The sequence below is a fragment of the Prionailurus viverrinus genome, chromosome C2, assembly GCF_022837055.1.
Source record: "Prionailurus viverrinus isolate Anna chromosome C2, UM_Priviv_1.0, whole genome shotgun sequence".
In the NCBI taxonomy this organism is placed as follows: Eukaryota; Metazoa; Chordata; class Mammalia; order Carnivora; family Felidae; genus Prionailurus; species Prionailurus viverrinus.
Window position 1 is genome coordinate 145,719,572 of NC_062569.1, and position 22,369 is coordinate 145,741,940.

General features: G+C 39.0%; 5 protein-coding genes across 5 annotated transcripts; all 5 read right to left on the reverse strand.

Moving 5' to 3' along the window:
- Window positions 1-3,659: 3,659 nt before the first annotated feature.
- On the reverse strand, window positions 3,660-3,863 carry LOC125175765 (keratin-associated protein 21-1-like). Its single transcript, XM_047876591.1, has one exon. It carries the CDS (start codon window positions 3,861-3,863, stop codon window positions 3,660-3,662), a length of 204 nt encoding a protein of 67 aa, XP_047732547.1.
- Window positions 3,864-7,368: 3,505 nt separating this feature from the next.
- Window positions 7,369-7,602, reverse strand: LOC125175715 (keratin-associated protein 21-1-like). The gene has a single exon (XM_047876515.1). The coding sequence runs from the start codon at window positions 7,600-7,602 to the stop codon at window positions 7,369-7,371; it is 234 nt and encodes a 77-aa protein (XP_047732471.1).
- A 4,151-nt stretch (window positions 7,603-11,753) lies between these two features.
- Window positions 11,754-11,957, reverse strand: LOC125174391 (keratin-associated protein 21-1-like). The gene has a single exon (XM_047873945.1). The coding sequence runs from the start codon at window positions 11,955-11,957 to the stop codon at window positions 11,754-11,756; it is 204 nt and encodes a 67-aa protein (XP_047729901.1).
- Window positions 11,958-15,433: 3,476 nt separating this feature from the next.
- On the reverse strand, window positions 15,434-15,667 carry LOC125175717 (keratin-associated protein 21-1-like). Its single transcript, XM_047876518.1, has one exon. It carries the CDS (start codon window positions 15,665-15,667, stop codon window positions 15,434-15,436), a length of 234 nt encoding a protein of 77 aa, XP_047732474.1.
- A 4,073-nt stretch (window positions 15,668-19,740) lies between these two features.
- On the reverse strand, window positions 19,741-20,031 carry LOC125175705 (keratin-associated protein 6-2-like). The gene has a single exon (XM_047876505.1). The coding sequence runs from the start codon at window positions 20,029-20,031 to the stop codon at window positions 19,741-19,743; it is 291 nt and encodes a 96-aa protein (XP_047732461.1).
- Window positions 20,032-22,369: the final 2,338 nt, after the last annotated feature.

A 22,369-nucleotide genomic window follows, 5' to 3' on the forward strand; every position in this document is an offset into this window, starting at 1 on the left:
TAGAACTCTGCATCCCAAAGTAACAGAATATACTTTCTTCTCGAGTGCACATGGAACATTCTCCAAGATAGATCATATACTGGGTCACAATACAGCCCTTCATAAGTATACAAGAATTGAAATTATACCATGCATACTTTCAGACCACAATGCTATGAAGCTTGAAATCAACCACAGGAAAAAGTCTGGAAAACCTCCAAAGGCATGGAGGTTAAAGAACACCCTACTAAAGAATGAATGGTCAACCAGGCAATTAGAGAAGAAATTTAAAAATATATGGAAACAAACAAAAATGAAAATACAACAATCCAAACGCTTTGGGATGCAGCAAAGGCAGTCCTGAGAGGAAAATACATTCCAATCCAGGCCTATCTCAAGAAACAAGAAAAATCCCAAATACAAAATCTAACAGCACACCTAAAGGAAATAGAAGCAGACAGCAAAGGCAGCCTAAACCCAGCAGAAGAAGAGAAATAATAAAGATCAGAGCAGAAATAAACAATATAGAATCTAAAAAAACTGTAGAGCAGATCAACGAAACCAAGAGTTGGTTTTTTGAAAAATAAACAAAATTGACAAACCTCTAGCCAGGCTTCTCAAAAAGAAAAGGGAGATGACCCAAATAGATAAAATCATGAATGAAAATGGAATTATTACAACCAATCCCTCAGAGATACAAACAATTATCAGGGAATACTATGAAAAATTACATGCCAACAAATTGGACAACTTGGAAGAAATGGACAAATTCCTAAACACCCACACTCTTCCAAAACTCAATCAGGAGGAAATAGAAAGCTTGAAAAGACCCATAACCCCCGAAGAAATTGAATCAGTTATCAAAAATCTCCCAACAAATAAGAGTCTAGGACCAGATGGCTTCCCAGGGGAGTTCTACCAGACGTTTAAAGCAGAGATAATACCTATCCTTCTATGCTATTCCAAGAAATAGAAAGGGAAGGAAAACTTCCAGACTCATTCTATGAAGCCAGTATTACTTTGATTCCTAAACCAGACAGAGACCCAGTAAAAAAAGAGAACTACAGGCCAATATCCCTGACGAATATGGATGCAAAAATTCTCTATAAGATACTAGCAAATCGAATTCAACAGCATATAAAAAATTATTCACCACGATCAAGTGGGATTCGTTCCTGGGCTGCAGGGCTGGTTCAACATTCGCAAATCAATCAATGTGATACATCACATTAATGAAAGAAAAGAAATGAACCATATGATCCTGTCAATCGATGGAGAAAAAGCATTTGACAAAATAAAGCATCCCTTCTTAATAAAAACCCTCGAGAAAGTCGGGATAGAAGGAACATTCTTAAACATCATAAAAGCCATTTATGAAAACCCAGAGCTAATATCATCCTCAGTGGGGAAAACCTGAGAGCTTTCTCCCTGAGATCAGGAACATGACAGGGATGTCCACTCTCACTGCTGTTGTTTCACATAGTGTTGGAAGTTCTAGCATCAGCAATCAGACAACACAAGGAAATCAAAGGCATCAAAATTAGCAAAGATGAAGTTAAGCTTTCACTTTTTGCAGATGACATGATATTATGCATGGAAAATCCAATAGACTCCACCAAAAGTCTGCTAGAACTGATACAGGAATTCAGCAAAGTCGCAGGATACAAAATCAATGTACAGAAATCAGTTGCATTCGTATACACTAATAATGAAGCAACAAAAAGGCAAATAAAGAAACTGATCCCATTCACAATTGCACCAAGAAGCATAAAATACCTAGGAATAAACCTAACCAAAGATGTAACAGTTCTGTATGCTGAAAACTATAGAAAGCTTATGAAGGAAATTGAAGAAGATATAAAGAAATGGAAAAACATTCCATGCTCATGGATTGGAAGAATAGATATTGTTAAAATGTCAATACTACCGAAAGCTATCTACACATTCAATACAATCCCGATCAAAATTGCACCAGTATTCTTCTCAAAGCTAAAACAAGCAATCCTAAAATTTGTATGGAACCACAAGAGGCCCCAAATAGCCAAAGTAATTTTGAAGAAGAAGAGCAAAGCACGAGGCATCACAATCCCAGACTTTAGCCTCTACTACAAAGCTGTCATCATCAAGACAGCATGGTATTGGCACAAAAACAGACACAGAGACCAATGGAATAGAATAGAAACCCCAGAACTAGACCCACAAAAGTATGGCCAACTAATCTTTGACAAAGCAGGAAAGAATATCCAGTGGAAAAAAGACAGTCTCTTTAACAAATGGTGCTGGGAGAACTGGACAGCAACATGCAGAAGGATGAAACTAGACCACTTTCTTACACCATTCACAAAAACAAACTCACAATGGATAAAGGACCTGAATGTGAGACAGGAAACCATCAAAACCATAGAGGAGAAAGCAGGAAAAGACCTCTCTGACCTCAGCCGCAGCAATTTCTTATTTGATACATCCTCAAAGGCAAGGGAATTAAAAGCAAAAATGAACTATTGGGACCTCATGAAGATAAAAAGCTTCTGCACTGCAAGGGAAACACTCAACAAAACTAAAAGGCAACCAATGGAATGGGAAAAGATATTTGCAAATGACATATCAGACAAAGGGCTAGGATCCAAAATCTATAAAGAACTCACCAAACTCCACACCAAAAAACAAATAATCCAGAGAAGAAACAGGAAGAAAACATGAATAGACACTTCTCTAAAGAAGACATCCAGATGGCCAACAGGCACATGAAAAGATGTTCAACGTCGCTCCTCATCAGGGAAATACAAATCAAAACCACACTCAGATATCACATCACGCCAGTCAGAGTGGCTAAAATTAACAAATCAGGAGACTATAGATGCTGGAGAAGATGTGGAGAAATGGGAACCCTCTTGCACCATTGGTGGGAATGCAAACGGGTGCAGCTGCTCTGGAAATAAGTGAAATAAGTCATAAAGAGAAAGACAGATACCATATGTTTTCACTCTTATGTGGATCCTGAGAAACAACAGAAGTCCATGGAGGAGGGAAATAGACAAAAAAAAGGTTAGAGAGGGAGAGAGCCAGAGCATAAGAGACTCTTAAAAATTGAAAAAAAACTGAGGGTTGGTGGGGGGTAGGAGGGAGGGGAGGGTGGGTGATGGGTATTGAGGAAGGCAACTTTTGGGATGAATACTGGGTATTGTATGGAAAACCAATTTGACAATAAATTTCCAATTAAAAAAATGGTGGATGGGAAAAAAAGAGAATAAATGCTTGTATTATATCAAGAAAGAGACCCGGGTACACAGAATATATTGTCAGTCCAATGTTCAAGAGAGGCCATAACACCTCATGAAAGGAGGCTTTCACAAGAAAGAACAGAGACATTTGATGGAAGGAATGAAACATTTTTATTGAGAATAAGGGATTTGCCCAAATGTGGGATGTTCAGATCCTCACCACAGTCACATCACAGAATCCATATTAAGGGAGTAAGGCCAACACTTTTTGGAAAACTGTTAGATGATACGCCATAGCCTCAATTTGCAAGATAACATGCCACAAATGTTACTGGAGGTCAAATCTTCTATGACACATGAAGTGTTCCCGATATATAAATCTTGGGGTATAGATCCTTGAATGAGTCTTCTCTTAAGACGTGTCATTTCAGAAGCAAGTGGGGTTTGGACAGTGATGTTCTAGCAGCAAGAGGAATAACATCTTCTATAGAAAAATGGCCGGTAGCCACAGAAGTTGGAGCCATAGCCATAGCCACAGCCATATCCGGTGCCATAGCCACAGCCATAACGGAGGCCATAGCCACAGCCATAATAGGGACCGCATCCGCAGCCATAGCCATATCCACAGCCATAGCCACAGGAGTTGCCGTAGTTGCAACACATCTTGCCAAGAGAAGAGAATTCACGTGGGTTGTGAATGGATGTGGTGAAGTGTGTGTCTTCTATTTGCTATGGACCCTTATATACTGTCAGTAATTAGAAGAGCATGTCACTCATCCCCTGACTTACCCAACAAATATGTAAGCACTTCTGGTATGCCACTCACTGTCAACAATCAACAATGTCTTGGGCAACGTGAGCTCATTATTAAGGAGACACCAGTTCTATTAAAAACAGCATTTTATTTCATTCTGCCAAAAAACATTTCTCGGTAGAGTCATGGACTCTAAGTAAAACCAAACTCCATGTTCACACTCTTCAATCATTTAATAAGAAGGCTGAGGGGTTTTTAGGAACTATTTCTCCTTCTTGATCTCTTCACACTTGTAAAACATCTACCTCTGTCCATAAGGAAAGAAAAATTCATCTCCTTTCTGGAATCATTGCAAGATTTTACCAGGCTTCTTGCACCCACATACCTGCTGCAGATACCTACTGGCTCTGTGTGGTAAAACCTAGGATGATGCCCATTTCAGGACACAGAATAGCCCTCAACATCATTGAAATTCCTCATGTCAAATGTCAAAAGTGCTGAGATCAAGAAACCTACCCAACCTACTTTTGTAGCCTTACATCTATAAATGAGATTCTCTCTTTAGAATGTGTCTAAGTCCAAATATTCCCTTTCTTCTCAACTAAACTGAAACTCCAACCTTTCACTCACCAGACACACAGTGGTGGGGAGGGGGGATATTGTTTGTTTGTTTGTTTGTGATGTTTTTGCTTATCTTCATTGTTTAGGTCACTATGTTCATATCCAGGCAGAATCCAAAATTTAAATTACTTTTCACTGTGACAACTATGAAATCCTAGTTGGAAACGAGTACAAATTCAGGTATCATTTCTTCTACTCCACACTCAAATTTCAACACCAAGAAATGAGAGTCATCCAGTCCTTTATTGAATGACTTCTACAGGGATTTTAATAAAACTGCTGATTTCCTTTTCGGAGAAGTTTCATTATTAGATATTTTTCCTCCGGTTGAGAATATTTCCTACTGTTTTTTTTCTAACATTGCTTATGGGTTATCTGAATACTCCACTATGCTTCGTCCCTAACAACAAATATAAAACATATATATCCCCTTACAAATGTTCTTTACCTTTAATTTTCCTACTTTTCCATCATTATTGAAATTCAAAACCATAAATTCCAATGCACGAGACATGATACTTTTTAAACAGCCACTCTCTGGTCACAATGCCCACAAACTATTGAAAAACACTTCCTATCTTTATTGCCTTATTTCTATACACTTCCATTAAGAGCTCAGGACACTGATGTTTAATGGCAGAAAAAGATCTTTTCTTCTGTGTGTCCTTGAATCATCGGTTAGTTCTAAGCATAGTGCCTGGCACATAATCTCAACTCAATATTTCTGCCAATAACAAACAGACACATTAAAACAAAACCATGTTCAAACGTTGGTATCACTTAGAATCTATAAGAATGTGGATATAGGTCATAATGTTCTCAATTCATTCAAGCCGAAAGTCCCAAATGTTCATGGCTAAAACAGTCACAAATTTCACCTTGTGAAGATATCTGTTAGTTTTCAAAGTCATTTCTACAGATATACAAGTTGTCTCATATGCCTAATAAATGGTAAACCCTTTACTAGAAATAGAACGTAGGAGATAGGTGCCTAATGAATACTATTCTGCCTTCTTTCAGGTAGTGTTCAATGAAAACGAACCTAATGAAACCATAAGTTAGATGTTCAACAAACTGTAATGATTGGAATTGACTGTCCCTGTGTATACAATTTTCTCACCTCTGATTTATCCAGAGCACAGTCTCCAGAAATGACTTACAGATGTTCCTTCTGTGAGAATTGTCCAGCTCTTGAAAGAACATCTCTTTCCTCGTCAGTAAGACACATTATATCCTGGGTGTAGTTTCCCTCCAGGACTGACCTTGATGGCAGAGCCATCTTCCCTGGAATTGGCCATGTGGTGGAGTCTCCAGGACCAAGGGTTCTCAGACCCAGACTTTGTGCAGTGACCCTTGTCATGGAGATGAGACATTGAGTCTTTTATTCTGCTGGTTGAAATTGTGTCTGAAAGACTTTTTTTGTTGTAGGATCTAAATGTTAGAGGTCTGGAAAGGCATAAGTGAGAAGCACACTGAAATCAGAATCCAACAAAAGTAGTAAGCCATCAAACTTAGAAAATCAATCTGGAACTATTAATCTCATTCTATTTCTGCCCCACACAAAGACAGCCCATTTAAGGCACTAGCCATTGTTCTTTTGCACTAAAAATTGGGGCACCACTGATCATACCCAAAACTTCATGATTTTCTCTTTCCCCTTTACAACTGTATTTCTAGTAGTTTCTTGAAAGTAACATCAGTTCATTTGACACAAAATGTCAAAAAACCTCCTTCAATTAATTCTCCAGAGCTTAAACCTGTACTCTCTTCCCAAGGATGCTGTTATTCACACCATAGGAATTATCTCTCTAAATTTATCTGATTAATCCTTCTTTTTTTTTTTTTATTAACCTACAAGAATGGAACCACTCTGAGAGCAAGAAATTCACCTATAACTTTTCTACTGTGCCTTCAGGGTGTAAGACAGTTCCCTTTCAAAAACATTCAAAACGATTTGGAAATTAATGGACTGAAATCAATTTACTCAAACTCATATGCCAACAAATGTATTTGCACTTCCATAAAAATGCAGATGTTACAATAACACATTATTCTCTTACTTCTCATTTCCTTACTATTTTATATCTCAGCAGAGGCAGCTCCCAATTTCTCATTAATCCCAAAAATTCTCTCTTCAATTCCTTTCATCCTTGAAGCACTCATGCCATACTTCCTCCCTCTTGAGCTTGTGTCACAACTTCCCAAAGAGGTGTCCTAATTCCTCCTCTTACCCCTCCAGCCTTCAGCTCCAATCTAGATACAGTGTTATCTCAAGGACATACTCCTTACACAGTGTGATTTATGTTGAGGAGTTATGGATACAAGAAATAGGTGAAGATATTATCTCTGATGCACATAAGAGAAGAAATGCTTATATTATATCTAGGAAGAGACCCAGGTTCATGAAATATATTGTTGCCCAAGATTCAAAAGATAACATAAGACCTCAGAAAGGATTCATGCACAAGCAAGAACACAAAGATTTGTTAGAAAAAAATGAAACATTTTTATTGAGAATAAGGGATTTGCCTCACTGTGGGATTTTAGATATGTTGCCACAGTCTCAACACAGAACCCAGATTAGGGAAGTAAAGACTAACATTTGGAAAATAGTCAGAGGATACCACATAGCCTTCAGCCACAGGATGCCTTCATACAAATGCTAACTTGAGGTCACAAATTCCCGAAAGCATGCAATATTTTGGATATAGAAATCTTGGGGTATAACTCAATGAATCTGCCCTCCCTTCAGCCGTGCCGTTCAGAAGCAAATGTGTCTTGGACAGTGATGTTCTAGCAGCAAGAAGAATAACATCTTCTATACCAAAATGGCCGGTAGCCACAGCAACCAGAGCCATAGCCACAGCCACAGCCATATCTGGTGCCATAGCCACAGCAGGAGCCGTATCCACAGCTATATCCACAGCCATAGCCAGGTCCATAACTACAGCCATAATAGGGCCCATAGCCACAGCCATAGCCATATCCGCAGCCATAGCCACAGGAGTTGCCGTAGTTGCAACACATCTTGTCAAGAGAAGAGATTTCACGTGGGTTGCGAGAGGATGTGGTGAACTGTGTGTCTTCTACTAGCCTTGGACCTTTATATACTGTCAGTAATTGGCAGAACATACCATTCATCCCCTGACATACCCAACAAATATGTAAGCACTTCTGGTATGCCACTCACTGTCAACAATCAATAAATGTCTTGGGAAATGTGACTTCATTCTGTTGGAGTCTCCAGTTATATTTAAAGAACAGCATTTTAATTTGTTCTGCCAAAGAATCTCTCACTAGAATCATGGGCCATACGTAAAACTGGTACCCACCTTCACAACTTACTGTCATTTAATTTACCTTATGTATCATCATTGAGGGACATTTAGGAAAATTTTGTCTGCTTGATCTCTCCTCTTTCCTAAGCTATCTACCTGTCCCCATAGGGAAGGAAATAACTCCCATCTCCCTTCTGGAATCATTGCAAATTTTTGCCTGCCGGCTTACACCCAGATACCTACTGCAGATACCTACTAGCTCCATGTGTGATAAACGAGGGAATATGCTAATTCCAGCCATCAGAACAAAGCCCAACAACACTGGAACTTCTGCTGTACAATGCCAATAGTGTTGAGATCTAGAAACCTTGGTTTGAATCTCACATCTATATATTCTCTCTTTATTGGTATCTAATTCCAAATACTTCCTTTTTTTCTTAACTAAACACTTTATCCAATCATTCCATTACCAGACATGAAGTCAAAAGGAAGGAAGGAAGGAAGGAAGGAAGGAAGGAAGGAAGGAAGGAATAAGAAAGAAAGAAAGAAAGAAAGAAAGAAAGAAAGAAAGAAGAAAGAAGGAAGGAAGGAAGGAAGGGAGAAATAAAGGTGTTTCTGCATTTGTTTGCATGGTTGTTTCTTGGGATATTCTGCTCTTCTTGGTTGTCTATGCTTTACATCAATCACCATTTTATGAATCCAAAATTTGCATTACTTTTTACTGTGACAACTATAAAATCCGGGCTGGAAGGGTGTATAAACTCAGGAAAATCATTCCTTCTACTCCTCGCTAAAATTTCCCATCAAAGAAATATGGGACATCCAGTCTTTTCCTGAATGCTTTCAACCGGGAATTTCATAAAACTGCTGATTTCCTTTCCTGTGATCTTTCCTTAGTAGACATTTCTCCTTCAGTTGACAGTATTTCCTACTACTTTTAGACTGGGGTATGTGATCCCTCTGCTGTGATTCATCCCTTAAAACAAATTTAAGGAAAATTTAAGGAAAATTAAAAGAAATTAAGGAAAATACCCACTACAATTGTTCTTTAGCTTAATTTTCGCTATTTTTCTACCATTGTTGAAATTCAGAACTATAAGCTCTAATGCACAACATCCCTAGAATACACACTTTGCTTTTCTAACACCCTCTTTCTTGTCACAATACTCCTGACCTATTGAAAAAGTTTTCTAGCTCTATTGCATTTTTTCTAGTACCTTTCCATTCAGGTTTCTGAATACAGATGCATAATGGCAGGGAAAAAAAGTCTCTTATTCTGTGCACCCTTCTTTCCAGAGAAAGTATAGCCTCGCACATAATTTCAATTCCGTCAGTATTTGTCCAATTAAAAAATGCATTAGAACAAAACCGTGTTCAAATGTTGTTGTGACATTTAGAAGTTATAAAATAATTCAATATATTATCTCAATATTCTCATTCCATTCAACCCGAAAATCTCCAATATTCTTGGACTAAGAGAGTCTCAAATTTCACACCTTAAAGATAGTTGTCTGAGGGTGCCTGGGTGGCTAGTTGGTTAAGTGTCCAACCTCAGCTCAGGTGATGATCTTACGGTTTGTGAGTTCGAGCCCCGTGTAGTGCTCTGTGCTGACAGCCTGGAGACTGAAGCCTGATTCAGATTCTGTGTCTCTTTCTCACTCTGCCCCTCCCACGCTGACACTCTGTCTCTCAAAGAAATAAATAAATAAATGAAAAAAATCCAAATAAATAAATGAATAAATGAATAAATAAATAAATAAATAAATAAATAAATAAAGTTGTCATTTGTGAACACATTGTTCCATATGTTCTTCTATGCCATATAAATAACCAGAACTTTACTAGATATGTAAATTATAATATACGTGCCTAATTGATGATATTCTTCCCTCCTTCAGAAGCCTTCAAAGACAAGGAACATAATGGAACAATAAATAGATTTTTAACAAACTGTAATTATTAGAATTCTTTTCCCTGTTTGTACGATGTACCCATCCTAGACTAACTCACAGCACACTCAGTTATCACACCAGATTTAGAATATCTCATGTGTGATAATTCCATCCCTTGAAAGAAGGCTTAATTCTTCATCAGCAGGACACTTACTATACGGGGCATAGCCTCCATCCAGAGCTGACCTCGATGGCAAGGCCATCCTCCTTGGAATTTGACATTGTTTAGAGCCTCCTGGCTCTAGGATCCTCACACTCAGACTTTGTGCACTCACCTTTGCCATGCATATGAATCAGTGATTGGTTATTCACCGCTGGTTGAATTTGAGTCTGAAATACATTTTCTTTTTTTTTTTATTTTTTTTTTCAACGTTTATTTTTATTTTTGGGACAGAGAGAGACAGAGCATGAACGGGGGAGGGGCAGAGAGAGAGGGAGACACAGAATCGGAAACAGGCTCCAGGCTCTGAGCCATCAGCCCAGAGCCCGACGTGGGGCTCAAACTCCCGGGTCGCGAGATCGTGACCTGGCTGAAGTCAGACGCTTAACCGACTGCGCCACCCAGGCGCCCAGAAATACATTTTCTATTATAGGATCTAAAGGTGAGAGTTCTGGAATGGCACCTGAAGAAAGGACACTGAAGTCAGACCCCAACAAACGGAAGGTTCTCAAACTCAAAAAGGACTGGGCTTCTCATCCCATTCTTGTATACGCACCAGGGAAGACACTGAAGGACACCATTAAAGCCCTACTCCTTCCTCTTTTCAACTGAAAATTGTGGCACCACTGATCATACCCAACACATAATGAATTTCTCTTCCCCTTTCTCCTTAGTACTGCCCTTTCTAGCCATTCTTTCAACTTGATCAGTTCGTTTGACACCAAACATCAAAGTACCACCCCGAATTATCTCTCCAATATTTAATGAACCTTCATTCTCTTCCCCAGGAAGCTGTATTATTCTCTCCAAGCAAATTATGTGTCTAAATTTGTCATAATTAATTTGTAACATATTTATTAACACCAACAAAATGTAAACACTCTGAGAGTAGGAAATTCATCTGCCATTTTTCTACTATGTATTCATTGTGTCGGATGGTTCTCTTTCAAACACATTCAAAAGGATTTGTCAATTAAGTGATTTAAATCAACTTCTTCAAACTCAACTTATACCAACAAATATATTAGCAAATCCATCCAATTCAGATGATATACCACGCTATGCTTCTAACGTACCCTTTCCTTGGTTCTTTACACTTCAGCTGAGGCTGAATTTCTCATGAATACCAGAAACTCTCTCTTCCATCACATTCATTCTTTAAGTGATCAGGCCACACCCCCTTCCCCTTTGGCTTCTGTCACAACCTCCCAGGAGATGCCATCCCTCCTCATCCTTGTCTTTTCCCTCCACATCCATTCTACCTACAGTGTGATTTCCAGGGCACAGTTCTGCAGTACTGTGCTAGAGATATGAAACATAGGTGGAGAAGACATTATATCGATGCATGTAAGAGAAGAAATGCTTGTATGATATCAAGAAAGAGACCCCGGTACATGAAATATATTGTCAGTCCAATTTTCAAGAGAGACCATAACACCTAGAGAAAGGAGGTTTTCTCAAGAGAGACTAGAGACATTTGATAGAAGGAATGAAACATTTTTATTGAGAATAAGGGATTTGCCCAAATGTGGGATGTTCAAATCCTTACCACAGTCACAACACAGAATCCATATTAAGGGAGTAAGGCCAACACTTTTTGGAAAACTGTTAGATGATATTCCATAGCCTCAAGCCACAAGATGCCATATTACAAATGTTACTGGAAGTCAAATCTTCTATGACACATGCAATGTTCCCGATATATAAATATTGGAGTATAGATCCTTGAAGGAGCCTTCTCTAAAGGCGTGTCATTGCAGAAGCAAGTGGGGTTTGGACAGTGATGTTCTAGCAGCAAGAGGAATAACATCTTCTATAGAAAAATGGCCGGTAGCCACAGAAGTTGGAGCCATAGCCATAGCCACAGCCATATCCGGTGCCATAGCCACAGCCATAACGGAGGCCATAGCCACAGCCATAATAGGGACCGCATCCACAGCCATAGCCATATCCGCAGCCATAGCCACAGGAGTTGCCGTAGTTGCAACACATCTTGCCAAGAGAAGAGAATTCACGTGGGTTGTGAATGGATGTGGTGAAGTGTGTGTCTTCTATTTGCTATGGACCCTTATATACTGTCAGTAATTAGCAGAGCATGTCACTCATCCCCTGACTTACCCAACAAATATGTAAGCAACTGTGCTGTGCCAGTCACTGTCAACAATCAGCAATGTCTTGGGCAATGTGAGCTCATTATTAAGGAGACACCAGTTTTATTAAAACAGCATTTTATTTCATTCTGCCAAAAAACATTTCTCGGTAGAATCATGGACTCTAAGTAAAACCAAACTCCATGTTCACACTCTTCAATCATTTAATAAGAAGGCTGAGGGGTTTTTAGGAACTATTTCTCCTTCTTGATCTTCACACTTGTAAAACATCTACCTCTGTCCATAAGGAAAGAAAAATTCATCTCCTTTCTGGAATCATTGCAAGATTTTACCAGGCTTCTTGCACCCACATACCTGCTGCAGATACCTACTGGCTCTGTGTGGTAAAACCTAGGATGATGCCCATTTCAGGACACAGAAAATCCCTCAACACCACTGAAGTGCCTCATGTCAAATGTCAAAAGTGCTGAGATCGAGAAACCTAGCTTTATACCCTCACATCTATAAATTAGATTCTCTCTTTACTCGTGTCTATGTCCAAAGATTCCCCTCCTTCTCAAATAAACAGAAAGTCCAACCCTTTCATCACCAATATACAGTGGGGGGGGGGGGGGGAAGGATGTTGTTTATTTGTTTGTGATGTTTTTGCTTATCTTCAATGTCCAGGTCACTATGTTCATATCCAGGCAGATTCCAAAATTAAACTATTTTTCACTGTGACAACAGTGAAATCCTAGTTGGAAACGAGTACAAATTCAGGTATCATTTCTTCTACTCCACACTCAAATTTCAACACCAAGAAATGAGAGTCATCCAGTCCTTTATTGAATGACTTCTACAGGGATTTTAATAAAACTGCTGATTTCCTTTTCGGAGAAGTTTCATTTTTAGATATTTTTCCTTCGGTTGAGAATATTTCTTACTGTTTTTTTTTCTAATATTGCTTATGGGTTATCTGATCACTCCACTATGCTTCATCCCTAACAACAAATATAACACATATATATCCCCTTACAAATGTTCTTTACCTTTAATTTTCCTACTTTTCCATCATTATTGAAATTCAAAACCATAAATTCCAATGCACGAGACATGATACTTTTTAAACAGCCACTCTCTGGTCACAATGCCCAAGAACTATTGAAAAACACTTCCTATCTTTATTGCCTTATTTCTATACACTACCATTAAGAGCTCGGGACACTGATGTTTAATGGCAAAAAAAAATCTTTTCTTCTGTGTGTCCTTGAATCATCGGTTAGTTCTAAGCATAGTGCCTGGCACATAATCTCAACTCAATATTTCTGCCAATAACAAACAGACACATTAAAACAAAACCATGTTCAAACGTTGGTATCACTTAGAATCTATAAGAATGTGGATATAGGTCATAATGTTCTCAATTCATTCAAGCCGAAAGTTCCAAATGTTCATGGCTAAAACAGTCAAAAATTTCACCTTTTGAAGATATCTGTTAGTTTTCAAAGTCATTTCTACAGATATACAAGTTATGTCATATACCTAAAAAATGATAAACTCTTTACTAGAAATAGAAAGTATAAGATACGTGCCTAATAAATACTACTTTGCCTTCTTTCAGGTAGTGTTCAATGAAAATGAACGTCCTGAAACCATAAGTTCTATGTTCAACAAACTGTAATGATTGGAATTGACTGTCCCTGTGTATACAATTTTCTCACCTCTGATTTATCCAGAACACAGTCAGTCCCCAGAAATGATTTACAGATGTTCCATCTGTGAGAATTGTCCAGCTCTTGAAAGAACATCTCTTTCCTCGTCAGTAAGACACATTATATCCTGGGCATAGTTTCCCTCCAGGACTGACCTTGATGGCAGAGCCATCTTCCTTGGAACTGGCCAAGTTGTGGAGTCTCCAGAACCAAGGTTCTCAGACCCAGAATTTGTGCAGTGACCCTTGCCATGGAGATGAGACAGGGAGTCTTTTATTCTGCTGGTTGAAATTGTGTCTGAAAGACAATTTTGTTGTAGGATCTAAATGTTAGAGGTCTGGAAAGTCACATGAGAGAAACTCACTGAAATCAGAATCCATCAAAGTAGTACGTATTCAAACTCAGAAGATCAACTGGAACTATTACATTTTATATCTGCTCCATTAGAGAGCCCATTTAAGGCACTAGCCATTGTTCTTTTGCACTAAAACTCGTGGCACCATTGATCATACCCAAAACCTTATGTATTTCTCTTTCTACTTTACATTTACAACTGTCCTTTCTAGTATTTCTGGAAACTGACATGAGTTCATGTGACAGAACATGTCAAAATACATCCTTGAACTAATTCTGCAATACTTCAACTTCTCAGGATGCTGTTTTATTCACACCATAGGAATTATCTCTCTAAATTTATCTGAATTAATTCTTCTTTTTTTTTTAACCTACTAGAATGAAACCATCTGACAGCAAGAAATTCACTTATAATTTTTCTACTGTGCCTTCAGAGTGTATGACAGTTCCCTTTCAAAAACATTCAAAACGATTTGGAAATTAATTGACTTAAATCAATTTACTGAAACTCAGTATATGCCAAAAAATGTATTTGCACTTCCATCAAAATGCAGATAATACAATATCAAGTTTTTCTTTTGCTTCTCATTTCCTTAGTTTCTTACATCTCAACAGAGGCGGCTCCCAATTTCTCATTAATCCCAAAATTTCTCTCTTCAACCCCATTCATCCTCGAAGCACTCAGGCCATACTTCCTCCCCCTTGAGCTTGTGTCATAACTTCCCAAAGAGGTGTCCTAACTCTTCCTCTTACCCCTCCAGCCTTCAGCTCCATTCTAGATACAGTGTTACCTCAAGGACATAGTTCTTACACAGTGTGATTTATGTTGCGGTGTTATGGATACAAGAAATAGGAGAAGACATTATCTCCAATGCACATAAGAGAAGAAATGTTTATATTATATCTAGGAAGAGACCCAGGTCCAAGAAATATATTGTTGCCCGAGTTTCAAAAGATGCCATACACCTCAAAAAGGAGCCATTCATTAGCCAGAACACAGAGATTACTTAGAAAAAAATGAAACATTTTTATTGAGAATAAGGGATTTGCCTCACTGTGGGATTTAGATATGTTGCCACAGTCTCAACAAAGAACCCAGATTAGGGAAGTGAAGACTAACATTTGGAAAATAGTCAGAGGATACCACATAGCCTTCAGCCACAGGAAGCCTTCATACAAATGCTAACTAGAGGTCACAATACCAAAAGCATGCAATTCATTGGATATAGAAATCTTGGGGTATAAATCAATGAATCAGCCCTCCCTTAAGCCGTGCCACTTCAGAAGCAAATGTATCTTGGACAGTGATGTTCTAGCAGCAAGAAGAATAACATCTTCTATACCAAAATGGCCGGTAGCCACAGCAACCAGAGCCATAGCCACAGCCACAGCCATATCTGGTGCCATAGCCACAGCAGGAGCCGTATCCACAGCTATATCCACAGCCATAGCCAGGTCCATAACTATAGCCATAATAGGGCCCATAGCCACAGCCATAGCCATAGCCACAGCCATAGCCACAGGAGTTGCCGTAGTTGCAACACATCTTGTCAAGAGAAGAGATTTCACGTGGGTTTCAAGAGGATGTGGTGAACTGTGTGTCTTCTACTAGCCTTGGACCTTTATATACTGTCAGTAATTGGCAGAACATACCATTCATCCCCTGACATACCCAACAAATATGTAAGCACTTCTGGTATGCCACTCACTGTCAACAATCAATAAATGTCTTGGGAAATGTGACTTCATTCTTTGGAGTCTCCAGTTATATTTAAAGAACAGCATTTTAATTTGCTCTGCCAAAGAATCTCTCACTAGAATCATGGGCCATACGTAAAACTGGTACCCACCTTCACAACTTACTGTCATTTAATTTACCTTATGTATCATCATTGAGGGACATTTAGGAAAATTTTGTCCGATTGATCTCTCCTCTTTCCTAAGCTATCTACCTGTCCCCATAGGGAAGGAAATAACTCCCATCTCCCTTCTGGAATCATTGCAAATTTTTGCCTGCCTGCTCACACCCAGATACCTACTGCAGATACCTACTAGCTCCAAGTGTGATAAATGAGGGAAGATGCAAATTCCAGTCATCAGAACAAAGCCCAACAACACTGAAACTTCTGCTGTACAATGCCAATAGTGTTGAGATCTAGAAACCTTGGTTTGTAACCTCACATCTATATATTCTCTCTTTATTGGTGTCTAATTCCAAATTCTTCCTATTTTCTCAACTAAACCCATTATTCAATCATTCCATTGCCAGACATAAAGTCAAAAAGAAAACAAGGAAGCAAAGAAGGAAGGAAGGAAGGAAGGAAGGAAGGAAGGAAGGAAGGAATTAGAAAGAATGAAAGAAAGAAAGAAAGAGACAAAGAAAGAAAGAAAGAAAGAAAGAAGGAAGGAAGAAAGGAAGGAAGGAAGGTGTCTCTGTTTTTTGTTTGTATGGTTGTTTCTTGGGATGTTTCTGCTCATATTCGTTGTCTACTCTTTACATCAATCACCATTTTATGGTCTGGCAGAATCCAAAATTTGTATTACTTTTTACTGTGACAACTCTAAAATCCAAGCTGGAAGGGAGTACAAACTCAGGAATATCATTCCTCTACTCCACGCTAAAATTTCCCATCAAAGAAATGAGTGACATCCAGTCTTTTACTCAATGCTTTCACCTGGGAATTTCATAAAACTGCTGATTTCCTTTCCTGTGATCTTTCCTTTCTAGACATTTTTCCTTCAGTTGACAGTATTTCCTACGACTTTTAGACTACTCTATCTGATCACTCTGCTCTAATTCATCCCTTACCAGAAGTTTAAGGAAAATATACCCACTACAATTGTTCTTTGGCTTAATTTTCTCTACTTTTTTACCATTCTTGAAATTCACAGCTATAAACTCTAATGCACAAAATCCCTAGAATACATGCTTTGCTTTTCTAACAACCCCTTTCTTGTCACAATACCCTGAACTATTGGAAAAGTTTTCCAGCTTTCTTGCAGTATTTCTAACCTGAACTTTCCATTCAGGTTTCTGAATACAGATCCATAATGGCAGAAAAATAATCTCCTCTTCTGTGCACCCCTCTTTCCAGATGAAGTAGAGCCTGGCACATAATTTGAATTCAGTCAATATTTCCCCAGTAAAGAAATGCATTAAAACAAAAAGGTGTTCAAGTGTTGGTGCGACATTAGAAGTTATAAGATAATTCAATATATTATCACCATGTTCTCATTCCAATCTACTCTTTCCATCCTGAAAGTCTCAAAAGTTTTTAACTAGTGAGACTCAAATATCACATTTTGAGGATACTTGTCCGTTTATGAACACCTTGTCACATATGTGCAAGTTATCTTATATACCTAAAAAAATTTTCAGGGGCGCCTGGGTGGCTCAGTCGGTTGAGCGTCCGACTTCAGCTCAGGTCACGATCTCACGGTCCGTGAGTTCGAGCCCCGCGTCGGGCTCTGGGCTGATGGCTCAGAGCCTGGAGCCTGCTTCCATTCTGTGTCTCCCCCTCTCTCTGCCCCTCCCCCGTTCATGCTCTGTCTCTGTCTCAAAAATAAATAAAATGTTAAAAAAAAAAAAAATTTTTCGACCCTTTATGGATATGTAAATTGTGATATACACGCCTAACTAATGATGTTCTTCCCTACTTCAGAAAGCCTTCAAAGACAAGGAACATAATGGAACAATGAGTAGATTTTTTTTTAAATTTTTTTTTCAACATTTATTTATTTTTGGGACAGAGAGAGACAGAGCATGAACGGGGGAGGGGCAGAGAGAGAGGGAGACACAGAATCGGAAACAGGCTCCAGGCTCTGAGCAGTCAGCCCAGGGCCTGACGCGGGGCTCGAACTCACGGACCACGAGATCGTGACCTGGCTGATGTCGGACGCTTAACCGACTGCGCCACCCAGGCGCCCCACAATGAGTAGATTTTTAACAAACTGTAATTATTGGAATTCCTTCCCCTGTCTGTAGGATTTACCCACCCTTGACTAACCCAGAGCACAGGCAGTCCTCAGAACAGACTTAGAATGTTCCATATTGAAAACTTCAAACCCTTGACAGAAGCTCTGTTTCTTCCACAGCAGGACACTTAATATCCTGGGCATAGCCTCATGCCAGGGCTGACCTTGATGGCACGGTCATCTTCCTTAGAATTGGCCATGTTGTTGATGGAGACCTTTAGCTCCAGTGTCCTCAGACTCAGACTTTCTGCAGTGACTTTTGTCATGGAGATGAGACAGTGAGTCATTTTTTCTGCTGGCAGAAATTGAGTCTAAAGAGACTTTTTTCTGATGTACGCTCTGTTAGAGATCTGGAAGGCATATGAGGAAAAGACACTTTGGTAAGATCCCAACACAATAGTAAGCTCGCAACTCCCAAACTATCCCTTGCTTTTTTCCACTACAATTTGTGGCACCAACAATCAAAACCCAACCTTCATGAATTTCTCTTTCCCCTTGATACTTACAACTGTTCTTTCTAGCATTTCTTTCAAATGGCATCAGTTCATTTGACACAAAATGTCAAAATACCTCCTTGAACTATCTCCGCAATACTTCAGCCTGCAATCTCTTCCCCAGTAAGATGTTTTATTGCCTCCATAGGGATGATCTCTCCAAATTAATTTCAAATAATTCCTACTTATTTTTAAATATCGCCATTAGAATGTCAACACTCTGAGAGCAAGAAAGTACTCTAAATTTTCCTCCTGTATCTTCAGAGTATAGGATAGTTCCCTTTCAAAAACATTCTAAACTATTTGTGAGTTAAGTGACTCACAAATCAATTTCCTCACTCTCAATATATGCCAACAAATACATCCGGACTTCCATTCAATTACAGATGATACAATACCACATCTTTCTTCTAAATGTTCCTTTCCTTAGTTCATTAGACACCTGAGTCCATTTCTAATTTCTCGTTAATGCGGAAACTCCCGCTTCCTTTCCATTCATCCTTGAAGTACTCAGGCCACACCTCCTCTCCCTGGAGCATGTGTCACAACCTCCTAAAAAGGTAACATCTCTCCTTGTCTTTCCTCTCCACCTCCATCCTACACTAAGTGTGACTTCCAGATGAAAGTTCTGAAATATCTGTGATTTGTGTTGAGGTGTGAGGGCCTAGGCATAAGGGGTGGAAGACACAAGTAGAAAAGGCATTTTCTCTGATGCACATAGAGAAGAAATTTTTGCATTATATGAAGGAAGAGCCCTCATGTTCATGAAACATATTGTCACCTAGATTTTCAAGAGAAGTCATAATACTCCAAAAAAAGGAGTAATTCACAAGCAAGAACCCAGAGATATATTAGAAGCAAAGAATCATTTTTATTGAGAATAAGGAATTTGCCCAACTGTGGGGTGTTAGGCTAGTTGCCACAGTCAGATAACAGAATCCAGAATAGGGGAATAAACACCAACATTTATAAAAGAGTCGGATGAAACCATACAGCCTTGAGACACAAGATGCCATTCTAGAAATGTTGCTTGGAGGTGAGAGCCTCTGTGAAGCATGCAATTTCGTGGATATAGAAAATGTGAGGTATGAATCCTTGATTCAGCCCTCTCATTAGATGTGTCTTATTTAGAGGACAATGGGGAGATGTTCTAGCAGCAAGAAGAATAACATCTTCTATAGCAAAATGGCCGGTAACCATAGCAGCCGGAGCCATAGCAGCCGGAGCCATAGCCACAGCCAGAGCCATAGCCACAACCACAGCCATATCTGGGGCCGTAGCCACAGCAGGAGCCATATCCACAGCCAGAGCCACAGCCATACCAGGTGCCATATCCACAGCCATAGCCAGGTCCATAACTCCAGTTGTAATAGGGGCCATAGCCACAGCCGTAGCCATAGCCACAGCCATAGCCACAGGAGTTGCCGTAGTTGCAACACATCTTGTCAAGAGAAGAGATTTCACGTGGGTTTCAAGAGGATGTGGTGAACTGTGTGTCTTCTACTAGCCTTGGACCTTTATATACTGTCAGTAATTGGCAGAACATACCATTCATCCCCTGACATACCCAACAAATATGTAAGCACTTCTGGTATGCCACTCACTGTCAACAATCAATAAAAGTCTTGGGAAATGTGACTTCATTCTGTTGGAGTCTCCAGTTATATTTAAAGAACAGCATTTTAATTTGCTCTGCCAAAGAATTCTCTCACTAGAATCATGGGCCATATGTAAAACTGGTATCCACCTTCACAACTTACTGTCACTTAATTTACTTTATATATCACCGTTGAGGGACATTTAGGAAAATTTTGTCCTCTTGCTATATCCTCTTTCCTAGGCTATCTACCTGTCCCCATAGGGAAGGAAATAACTCCCATCTCCCTTCTGGAATCATTGCAAATTTTTGCCTGCCTGCTCACACCCAGATACCTACTGCAGATACCTACTAGCTCCATGTGTGATAAAGGAGGGAAGATGCAAATTCCAGCCAACAGAACAAAGCCCAACAACACTGGAACTTCTGCTGTACAATGCCAATAGTGTTGAGATCAAAAACCTTGGTTTGAATCTTACATCTATATATTCTCACTTTATTGGTGTCTAATTGCAAATACTTCCTTTTTTCTTAACTAAACCCTTTATCCAATCATTCCATTACCAGACATGAAGTCAAAAAGAAAACAAGAAAAGAAGGAAGGAAGGAAGGAAGGAAGGTGTCTCTGTTTTTTGTTTGTATGGTGTTTCTTGGGATGTTTTTGCTTATCGTGGTTGTCTAGGCTTTACATAAATCACCATTGTATGAATCTGGCAGAATCCAAAATTTGCATTACTTTTTACTATGACAACTAAAAAATCCAAGCTGGAAGGGAGTAGAAACTCAGGAAAATCATTCCTTCTACTCCTCGCTAAAATTTCCCATCAAAGAAATGTGTGACAACCAGTCTTTTACTGAATGCTTTTACCTGGGAATTTCATAAAACTGATTTCCTTTCCTGTGATCTTTCCTTAGTAGACATTTTTCCTTCAGTTGACAGTATTTCCTACTACTTTTAGACTGGGGTATGTGATCCCTCTGCTGTGATTCATCCCTTACAACAAGTTTAAGGAAAATATACCCACTACAATTGTTCTGTAGCTTAATTTTCGCTACTTGTCTACCATTCTTGAAATTCACAACTATAAGCTCTAATGCACAAAATCCCTAGAATACACACTTTGCTTTTCTAACACCCTCTTTCTTGTCACAATACTCCTGACCTATTGAAAAAGTTTTCTAGCTCTATTGCATTTTTTCTAGTACCTTTCCATTTGGTTTCTGAATACAGATGCACAATGGCAGAAAAAAAAATCTTTTATTCTGTGTACCCCTCTTTCCAGATGAAGTACAGCCTTGCACATAATTTGAATTCTGTCAATATTTCTCCAATTAAAAAATGCATTAAGACAAAAATGTGTTCAAATGTTGGTGTGCCATTTAGAAGTTATAAAATAATTCAATATATTATCTCAATATTCTCATTCCATTCAACCTGAAAATCTCCTATATTCTTGGACTAAGAGAGTTTCAAATTTCACACTTTAAAGATAGTTGTCTGGGGATTCCCGGGTGGCTCAGTTGGTTAAGAGCCCAACCTCAGCTCAGGTGATGATCTTACAGTTTGTGATTTCGAGCCCCGTGTAGGGCTCTATGCTGACAGCCTGGAGCCTGACACCTGGTTCACATTCTCTGTCTCCGTCTCACTCTGCCCTTCCCACGCTGACACTATCTCTCAAAAAATAAATAAATAAATGAAAATTTTTCAAATTAATTAATTAATTAATTAATTAATATTGTTGTCTGTTTCTGAACATATTGTTCCATATGTTCTTCTATGCCTTATAAATAACCAGAACTTTACTAGATATGTAAATTATAATATACGTGCCTAATTGATGATATCCTTCCCTCCTTCAGAAGCTTTCAAAGACAAGGAACATAATGGAACAATGAACAGATTTTCATCAAACTGTAATTATTAGAATTCTTTTCCCTGTTTGTAGGATGTACCCATCCTAGACTAACTCAGAGCACACTCAGTCATCACATCAGATTTAGACTATCCCATGTGTTCCAGATTTAGACTATCCCATATATTCCATCTCTTGAGAGAAGGCTTAATTCTTCATCAGCAGGACACTTAATATACGGGCATAGCCTCCATCCAGGGCTGTCCTCGGTGGCAAGGCCATCCTCCTTGGAATTTGACATGGTTTAGAGTCCTGGCTTAGGATCCTCA

Bases quoted from the DNA above. Each gene is read 5' to 3' on its own strand.
- LOC125175765 (XM_047876591.1), bottom strand. From the start codon at position 3,863: ATGTGTTGCAACTACGGCAACTCCTGTGGCTATGGCTGTGGATATGGC.
- LOC125175715 (XM_047876515.1), bottom strand. From the start codon at position 7,602: ATGTGTTGCAACTACGGCAACTCCTGTGGCTATGGCTGCGGATATGGC.
- LOC125174391 (XM_047873945.1), bottom strand. From the start codon at position 11,957: ATGTGTTGCAACTACGGCAACTCCTGTGGCTATGGCTGCGGATATGGC.
- LOC125175717 (XM_047876518.1), bottom strand. From the start codon at position 15,667: ATGTGTTGCAACTACGGCAACTCCTGTGGCTATGGCTGTGGCTATGGC.
- LOC125175705 (XM_047876505.1), bottom strand. From the start codon at position 20,031: ATGTGTTGCAACTACGGCAACTCCTGTGGCTATGGCTGTGGCTATGGC.